Genomic DNA, 10,000 nt, shown 5'->3' on the forward strand with positions numbered 1-10,000 from the left:
ATACATAGGTACCCCGTCCCCTCCCTTCCTTGCAAAGCAGTATCATCTGTACACAGTCATTCTCCACACATCCCTATCTCCTGCCTTCTCCCTTCCTTGCTCAACAGACGTTCCCCTCTTGTTCAACGCCTCTTTCACCCCATCCATTCATCTTAACCTCGGTCGTCCCCTCAAGTTCACTCCCCACGCCTATGCCTTCCACACCTCGTTTATTATTCTTTCATCACTCATTCTTTCCATATGTCCAAACCATCCCAATGATCATTCATCAACCCTATCTGCCATCTCTTTTTTCACTTCCGCTCTCCTTATCACCTCGCTTCTCACTCTATCTAATCCAGTAACTCCTACCCAGTGCAGAGCAAAGGCAGACTTCCTGTTGTTAAATTGAAGTACACTTCTCTCTCACTTGAAATGCTTCTAATTGTACTACCTCAGCATTTCAAGTTAGAAAGAGAAAAGTTCAAACTGTATTTCAATTCGGTAACAGGAAGTCTGCCTTTGATCTGTGCTGCGTCGCCTGTGTCGCCTGCGTCTCACTGAGCTTAGGCTAAGCAAGGCAAATTACCTCCCATATTACATCCAGACTTCATATAGAAGCTAATAACATAACCGTGAGCAAATATTGTTTTCTATCATTATTATTTGCTTAGATTTCTAAAAATAATGGTGGTTAGAGGAGAAACCTAAAAGGGAAGAATGCCTAGATAGGCTTTGAAACTATTTCTAGAGGATACTACTAGATGAGCTGCATCATGTTTGTTAATTCTAGCTAACGATTACATGGCAAAGTATGTGTCTAGGGTACTCATACTATGTATGTAACACACACGGCTCCTTCGGCGCGGGGTCCTGCCCCGAGCTGAATAAAATCATCTGGTTTGAACCAGAACGTAATATGTAAAGAGTGTATAGTCTTTCTCAGCACGGGTCCTGCCCTTTGCTAGGTAAAGACATCCGATGTTAGCCAGAATAAAATGTACAAAGTCCGTCATGGTCTCAATGAGGTTAATTTCTAAATATCACATGAGAATTATAGGTTAGGCGCCCCTCTATCCCCACTATAATCACTTCAACATCAGTGAAATTGTACACCAGCTAAACCTCACTAGCAACGCACCGACAACCTTCGACCTTATCACCACTAATAAGACCCCGAACACCACCCGGTTGCAGCAGAGGCACCATCATATATAGACAACAATGCCTCGCACATCATGTACTCAGAATAGACTGGTTTTAGAAATTACATAAATTGTATTTTGTCAGTGTATCTCAGTATCACTATTAACTCAATAAACTAATTATCATTATAATCTAGAATTCAAGAGCTTGAATCGATATCATAACTTGGCAAAAGGAGACACCGCCCCCTTTGGTTCTGTCCGCCAATAAAAATCGTTTTTGAGTGGGGGTGGGAGCAGAGAGTACAGGCGAGGCGCGCTGTGATTGGTGGAAAGCTCAAGGGGGCGTTATCTTGTTTTTCCATATTTGAATACATAGATATTACTCAAAGTTGAATTATTTGAATAAATTAATTGCTTCATGATCAGTGGTAATTCATAAGTGTATTGCAATTTAGTCGGAACATTAATCATCTGAACAAGACGCTTCATGATTAAATGTTTAAAATACTCGTTTGTTTATTTCTATATCTATTGTTACTTACTTTCCCAAAGTCTACAAAGAGGACAACTAATCACACGTAATTTAGTCTCTTCATATGAGAAATACTAATAACTAATTTTCAGTCTTTGGCATTTCAGAAAACATTTGAACATCACTTTCTTTCCTATAGTGACGCCACTTCTTCACCGACTCTGCGAAAGTCTCTTACCCTTCTCTGGACATCGGCCTCTGTATTTGACGTGATGGTAGAAACCCCAGAAGGGACTGTTTTTGTTTTACTTATCGATGCTGTCGAGTAGACTGAGGGTGAAGGCAGGGACAAGATTAGGGAAGGCGAAGAGGGGACGGACGATGATACAGAGGAGGAAAAGGGGAGGTAGGTTGGGCGGAGATTTGATGTGAAGGAGGAGGGGAAGGAGGAGGGGAAGGAGGCAGGGAAAGAGGAAGGGAGGAGTGAAGGGGAAGACGAAGGGAAGGGAGAAGGGAGGGAGGAAGGTGAAGAGGAAGGGAGGGAGGAAGGGAAGGAGGATGGGGAAGAGGTATTGAAGGTGGAAGGAAGGCAGGAGGGGGAAGAGGAAGGGAGGGAGGAAGGGGAAGAAGTAGTGAAGGAGGAAGGAAAGGAGGAAAGGGGAGAGGAGGGGAAGGAAATTTGGGAAGAAACTGGCTGTTTGTTGATAAGAGCTGAATTGAAAGAGGAAGAGGAGGAGGAGGAGGAGGGGGGAATGTAATATATTGCAGGAATACTCGAGGACGAGGATGAAGTCGTTCTCGACGAAGGCAGAGTCGAAGTCGTCCCCGAAAAGGACAAGGCAGAAGACGACATCGAGGACAATTGTCCTGCAGAAAGTTCTGACCAGCTTGTGGCGTTGGAGCAGAACCCTGAATCGACATATTTGTACTTATATGGCGGAAGGGACGTCCGGGAGGCCGAGAGAGAAGGTGGGTGTACAGACGGACAAGAGAGAGTATTACCTGAAGAATATTTACATTTCAAATCGGTTTCTTGGTTGAAGGATTCTGTTGAGGGTGAAGAGGGAAGGGAGGAGGATGGGATCACTTGCGTGGATGAGTTTAGGTTATTACTAGAGCTTTTTGGCGGTGGTGATGGTGGTGGGTCTTCTTCGGGAACTCCTGTAGAAGACGTCATGACGTCCTCACTATCGGAGGGCTTGGAAACGGCCCTCAAGAGCCGCGCCCAAAAGAGCCTCTGGCCTTGGTCGTTGGGAACCCACGCGATGTAGGTCCTCATCTTCATGAGGACCCGGAGGTGCTTGGGGAGTTCGTCGTGAGGAACAGATTCCAAGAGGACTAGGACGGCCTTGTTCCTCCTCTCGTCGAGGATCTTGTGCGCCGCGATCTGGAGTTCGAACATGCACCAGGGCGAAGCCACGAACGCCCTCGATATGACGAGAATGACCTGAAGGAAGGAGAAGAAGAAGAGCATGAGAACATAAGAATGAAGGAGACTGCAAGAGACCATAAGGCCTACACTAGAAAGATTGAAAACATCAGTGCTACCTGAAGGAGGAGGAGGAAGAAGAAAGTTTGAGGACATGAGTGCGTATACATTAAAACTTAAATCTCAATTCCTTATTATATGTATTGCCTGAAGGTGAGGAGCATACGCAAGGAGGCACTGAGTAACGGCGGCGGAACCGTCGCCTTTGTCCTGCTACGCGGTCTGGGGACTGTTAGGGCACTTCATAGACAGTCACTGTTGGGCATCAGAGAAGAGTGCGGATTCGAACCCACAACTAAGCGCATGCGAGACCAGTACGCTAACGATCACGGCACCGGACGACATAATGCCCGGCAATGATAAAAAGTAATTTGTTGTGAACGCGTTAATAAATTAGTCTTTATATTTCAGGTTTTGTGGCGACGTCTTTCACCCAGAGCGCTTATGGCGTCATCTGAAGCGTACTGGTCTCGCATTCGGCTAGTCGCGTGTTCGATTCCCGCACTCCTCTCCAATTCCCTGTAATGACTGATGGTTAACTGATCCCTCTAACAGTCCCTCAAATCGCTAAATAGGGGAAAGGTGACAGGTTCGGCCGCAGGTAATCAGCGTCTCCTGGCGTAGTATCTTTGGGGCAAAGGTATCTACGCTTTCCTTTCGTCTTCGTCCTCAGTGATCACACAGAGCATGTGCGAGTTGAAACAAGACCTCTGGATCTACGGGGCTGTAGAGGTTGTGTGAATCACTTACTTTCCTCGACTTTTCGATGGCTTCGATGATGTTTTCTGTGATGACCTGGCCCGCTGTGAAGTCCCGCTCATGCACACAGACGCGATACCTATAGAAGGTATTAATGTCTTGTTACAGATGTGCGTTACTGGACGGAAATATGCTGTGTACACAAACGAGCTTTTAATGATCCTCCCCTTTGACCAAATTGGCTGTGTGCAAAGCACCTCTATCATCCTCAGAAGGCTATTAGTACAAGTCTTCAGAAAAAAAAATGTCTGACCTATTTGTTCTGTGATTAGATAACGTGGTAATGTTTCAAACCTTTCGCCCAATCCTAGAACTCCGAAGATGGGGTGGGTGGGGGGTGGGAGTGGAGTGGGGGGGGGGAGAAATCTATTTGATATTATGAAAATGAAATGGTTTTTAATAAAGTATGGAAATACGACCGTAACACCCATTTCATCCTCAATTCTCGTCAAATGTTGTGAGTTTGAACAGATGAAAGATGGCTTCGCCTGCAGTATTCTAAACTTTTCTATGAACATTTCAACAATGTGTTTAACATAGGTACAATTTTAACTTCTCTTAGCTCGTTATTCAGGTTCTCAGTGTAGGACGCAAATGTAATTTGACATTTGGAAATTCAAACAACGGAAGATTGTATCCGAAGTCGTTTCTGTTAAAAAAAAAAAAAAAAAAAAAAAAAAAAAAAAAAAAAAAAAAAAAAAATCGACGGGTGTGAAGAACTCTAAGCTTAAGCGCAAACTGAGACGCGGGCGACGTAGGCAACGCAACACAGAGCAAAGGCAGACTTCCTGTTGCTGAACTGAAGTACAGTTTGAGCTTCTCTCTCACTTGAAATGCTGAGATAGTACATCTAGAAACATTTCAAGTGAGAGAGAAGTGTACTTTGATTCAGCAACAGGAAGTCTGCCTTTGGTCTGCGTTGCGTCGCCTTCGTCTCGCTTTATACCTAGGCTACAGAAACTTGGTATGTGAGCTGACCTGCCGCCTTCCTCCAGTTTGGTCAAAAGGTTCTCGAAGACCCACTGACGGTCGTCCTTGGCGTAGGAGACGAAAGCGTCGAAGGCATGGCGGTTCGAAGTCACGTCCTCCCGATACTTTTTGATGCGGAGTCTGGCACTGTAGGCCAAGTAGCGGATATACCTGGCAGAGATAAAAGGAAGGGGGTTAATGATGACTTGGTTTAAAGTCGCGAATCCTCCCTATCAGGGGACTAGGACGGTGTCCCTCACAAAGAAATTTACAGCGTGAAATTCAATGAACCGTGCCCTTGGTCCAACTCACTAGCGGCAGATTTCGAACTGCGATCACCTCGAGCAGGACGTGATTATGTAATGATATTCACTACCTCCACTTTCACGAACAAGGGTTAAAGGATTAATGATGCAGGGCATAAATATATAACAACAATTACTGGCTCGAGTTTCGATGACCGGAAACCCGTAGCCCTACAGTGGCCGGCAACGGTGAGACTTCCCCCCCCCCCTACCTGCTTGGTACCCCGTTTTGAGGTTCTTTCAGTCCTCTTCTACGTTTCGGTTGAAATAACGAACAGTAACGAGGACATCGGAACAAGAAAACGATAATAATAACGATCATGATAACATTCAGTCAAACCTAACCCCCAGTCTAAGTAATCGTAGGTTATCTAAGATATGAAGCAGAGAGGTACTGTTCACGAGGTACCCAAGCCATGAGGTACTATTCATCCACACCCACGCAGCTGCTTCAGGTACCAGCGTCTAAGGAGCATAAGAACAGAGGAGACTACAAGAGACCATAAGGCCTACACCAGGCAGTTACATGTCCATTACCACCTGCCATCCCCATCCATAGAATTATCTAATATTCTCAACAACTAATAGTTTCAGCGCTCATTACAGGTTTACTAAGTTTATTCCATTCGTTAACATCTTTGTTGGTAAACTAGTTCTTGCCTATTTCCCCTTTAAACTTAAATTTGTCCAATTTGAATCCATTACTATGACTCCTGTCCTGCTGCCTTGGTGTGTTTTTGTGCTGCGTGTGTAGGCCTCTGTACACACATGTAAGGAGAACAAAAATTAAGTTTTTGTTTAGTTACCATCTTTTCTTGTAGGTGGCGACCGCTGTCACGATGACCAAAGCGACGACGACAGAAGAGGCGATTATCGTCGAGAAGTCCGGACTCTCCTTCATGGGGCAGTCGTCCTCATTCAGGTAGTCTTGCATAGGGGTGGGTAGGAAGGGCTTCTCCATGTAACAAACACCATCCCACTTGACGAAGTCGCTCTTATTCCATAGCTGAGCCATCTGCCGCAGCTCACAGGAGCAGGCCAGTATGTTGTCCCTTAGGTCTAGAAGGGTGTAGGTCAGACCCAGGTCGTCCATCATACAGCTCGAGAGCTGCCGAATCCTATTGAACCTGAGGACAATTTCACTTAGATTCTTAATCTTGCTGAAGACGTGTTCGTCCCATCCCTCGATGTCGTTGTTGCTGAGGTTGAGCCTCACGAGCTCAATGAGGTCGCTGAAGATGACGTCGTCGAGGATGGAAATCCTGTTCCCGGAGAGGTCCAGCGTCTTTAGCCTCCGAAGATGGACGAAAGGCGTATGGTTGTACCGCCCCACGCTGTGGCGCGCCTCACCTTGAGGGCCTGGCTTCGTCCTCGTCTTCATGGGCAAGAACCACCTGACGAGGTTCTGAGGGACACCCTTCTCAAGGACGGTGTCGACAGGGTCCTTCCGCTGGAGGTTCTGCTCCCGGTAGGCCCTGTGAACCTTCGAGAGGGCTTCCAGAGGCTGCCGAAGAGAATGGAAAATGTCGTCTTCGTCCAAGTCCTTCATGACGGGAACTGGAGGCCCGACAGGGACGGTGAAGGAGTAGCACCCGATGCGATTTTCGGAGAGGTCGAGGAAGAGGAGGTGCTCGAGGCCCACGAAGGTGTTGTTGTCCAACACCCTGAGGTAGTTGCCGCGCAGCCAGAGGTACATCAGGCTCGACATGTCTCTGCAGTAGGAGTGAGTACCACCTATCTTTAAAGTCAAATAGAGATTATAAAGGAAAAGGGGAGGGGAGGTGAACAGAAGGGCCAGTTAGAGTGAGAGTGAGAGTGAGAGTGGGAGTGAGAATGAGAATAAGAGTGAGGGTGACAGCAAGAGTGAAAGTGAGAGTGAGGGTGACAGCAAGAGTGAAAGTGAGAGTGAGAGTGAGAATGAGAGTAAATGGAGAGTGAGAATGAGAGTGGGAGTGAGAATGAGAGTGGGAGTGAGAATGAGAATGAGAGCAAGAGTGAGAGTAAAAATAGAGTGAGTGAGAGTGAGAATGAAGAGAGAGTGAAAATGAGGAGAGAGAGAAAGAGATAGAAACACCCTCGCCCGTTCACAAGATGACCGTCATCTAAGCCCCGCCCACTTCCGGTCACCTCCATGATCTCTGGGACAGAAGCGCTAGTAAATTGACCCATACTCACCCTTTCTATCTATTTAGACATTTTTTTCTCCAAATGACAAAGGCCTGTCTTCGCATTATTTCCCATAAATATCAATGTGAAATCTAACCAATAAGAAAATCTGTTGTCTCCGTTTCTCGTACAGGAGACCAGCGGACTCCAGGCAACCGCCAACAGCCACGTGTTCCGTCCAGTTTTCTTTTCTTTGTATATTCATTTGCTAATGGGTGTAACACAGTGTAGTATAAGGTATAGTCTGTCTTGTGTTGTTGTTGCTGTTATTTTGGTTGTTTTTATTATTGTTGTTGTTGCTCATATTGTTGTTGCTCATCTTGTTATTGCTATTATTACCATTGTTAATGTTATTGTGGTTATCTTCTTTTCCCTTGTTAAAGCCCTTGAACCATTTGAATACCTCTATTATATCACCCGGCATTATTCATATTTCCAGATAGTGTAAGTTAATATGCCTAAGCGTCTTCTTAAGGCAAATTTTGAGCCCCTGAATCATTTTGGTCATGTTATGAGGAGATTCCATCTGGGGCAGTTTGCATCTGCGACCGGGCCTACAATGTGTTGGTGTTGTCTTAGTGCTGGGTGGTGATCTGAACGCAGATTCGCTGCTAATGAGTTTATTGCCTCGCTTGACAGAAATTTCTCCATAGTGATGATGTTTGGAGTAAGTCCAGTTTCACCTTCAGGCAGTAGCCTAGATGCCTTTCGTGAGAGTGTGAGGTTCCTGTGAGAGTAGGAGGTTCTTGTGAGAGATGTCTTTGTGAGAGTTAGAGGTGCTTGTAAAGGTGGAAAGTGAGGATATGAGGGCGCGTGACGTAAGGTTGTCAACTATGTGAGAGTGGGAGATTGTTGTGAGAGTGAGAAGTTGTGAGAGTGGGAGGTGCTTGTGAGAGTGAGTGGTGCAGCTGAGGACGTGAGGTTGGTTGTCTTCTACTTACACGAAGCTCTTGGGATAGATGACCTCCACCTCACACTTCTCGAGGTGGAGGTGTGTGACGTGACGCATGCCCTTGAAGCACGTGACGCTGATCTCCCTCAGGGGCACCTGGAACGTCAGGTGGAGAGAGGTCAGTGACGTGACATAACAAAAATTACGTGATGTTAGGGAACAGAAAGACATAAGATAGAGCGATTCGGAGAAGCTGTGGAGACTACGGGTAGGTGGGAAGGAGTGAAAGGGAAGAGGTGGGAGAGTGGGAGAGGGGCAAGGAGGGAGAGGAACAGGGTGCTATGGAAAGGCAGAGAGAGAAGGAGAACGCTTCTGGAAAAAAAAGAGAAAACCTAGCGAACGTTTTCTGTGTGTATCCATACTCGGACTCTTACCTGGGAGAGAGACAAGTTGTTAAGATGACCGAGATCTTGGGAGTACCTGGTGGCGTCCAGTTCGAACATGTTTGGGCTTCCGTCGCCCGTACCTCTAGGGTTCTGGTTGAGCGTCAGCTCCTGCAAAGTTGGATGGTCGTTGGGTACAGGGTACGGTGCCCCATATACATATACACATATTCACATACACAAACACATATACATACACGTATACATACTGGTGTATATAGGTAGCAGGTCCTCATGTAGACAATTTTGACTGAAGTTCACAACAGCTTCTGTGTTCACGACTTTCTTTCTGAGGAGTTCTATGTCTCTAACGATGGAACTGTGAGCAGGAGATAGCTCTCATAAGAGCTGTCCGAAGGACATAATGAGTTCTTGTACAGAAAGAACACTTTAGTTATAACAAACTTTCGACCTACATAGGTCATCTTCATGTTCTGATACCGGTAGAGCATATAAAGCAAACCAAGGTGCAGGGTGAGAGAAAAACAGGAACGTGATTGGCTCATCTCGACCAATCACGTTCCCGTTTTTCTCTCACCTTGCACCCTGGTCTGCTTTAAAAGCTGTTAACATCTCTGCCTGTATCAGAACCTGAAGATGACCTATATAGGTCGAAAGCTTGTTATAACAAAAGTGTTCTTTCTGTACAAGAACTCATTATGTCCTTCGGACAGCTCTTATGAGAGCTATCTCCTGCTCACAGTTCCATCGTTAGAGACATAGAACTCCTCAGAAAGAAAGTCGTGAACACAGAAGCTGTTGTGAACTTCAGTCAAAACATACACTTACACATACACATACACATACACATAAACATACATATATATATATATATATATATATATATATACATATACATATACATATACATATACAGTACATATACATATACACATACACATACACATAAACATACATATATATATATATATATATATATATATACATATACATATACATATACATATACATATACAGTACATATACAGTACATATACATATACATATACATATACATACACATAAACAAAATATACATATTTTGTGATCTCTTTATGTTGTCACACAGCTATCAGTTCACCTGGAGTGTTGGCAGGATGATGGCCGAAGGGATAGTGGTCAGGATGTTGCCATCGAGGTTGATGTGGGTCAGACTGATGAGATTGTCGAAAGTGTGTTCCTGGACCTGTTGGCAAGAGCAGAGCACCTTCTGGTCACCGTTTTCTTTAGTCCCCTTTTTATCTCATCTCCTTACTCGAGCTCTACCACTCTCTCACTCGTTCTTTGTTTCTCACACGTTCTCTCTCTCTCTCTCTCTCTCTCTCTCTCTCTCTCTCTCTCTCTCTCTCTCTCTCTCTGTCTGTCTCTCACGCTGTGG

At 45.3% G+C, this 10,000-nt stretch overlaps 1 protein-coding gene across 3 annotated transcripts in view; it reads right to left on the minus strand.

Annotated features, from left to right (window-relative positions):
- LOC143035159 (uncharacterized) overlaps nt 1-10,000 on the minus strand; it is an 80,032-nt gene that overhangs the window by 230 nt on the left and 69,802 nt on the right. For all 3 annotated transcript variants that reach the window (XM_076201793.1, XM_076201795.1, XM_076201794.1), the window contains exons 6-12: nt 9,704-9,808; nt 8,614-8,733; nt 8,229-8,335; nt 5,928-6,833; nt 4,826-4,987; nt 3,839-3,926; nt 1-3,046 (exon numbers count right to left, since the gene is read on the minus strand). The exon at nt 1-3,046 is cut by the window's left edge and continues 230 nt beyond it. In XM_076201793.1, coding sequence (XP_076057908.1) covers nt 1,793-3,046; nt 3,839-3,926; nt 4,826-4,987; nt 5,928-6,833; nt 8,229-8,335; nt 8,614-8,733; nt 9,704-9,808 — 2,742 coding nt within the window. In that variant the 3' untranslated portion in view covers nt 1-1,792. The remainder of the gene's footprint in view (nt 3,047-3,838; nt 3,927-4,825; nt 4,988-5,927; nt 6,834-8,228; nt 8,336-8,613; nt 8,734-9,703; nt 9,809-10,000) is intronic.

This window comes from Oratosquilla oratoria, chromosome 18, assembly GCF_046742065.1.
Source record: "Oratosquilla oratoria isolate Oo_2021 chromosome 18, ASM4674206v1, whole genome shotgun sequence".
Taxonomy (NCBI): domain Eukaryota; kingdom Metazoa; phylum Arthropoda; class Malacostraca; order Stomatopoda; family Squillidae; genus Oratosquilla; species Oratosquilla oratoria.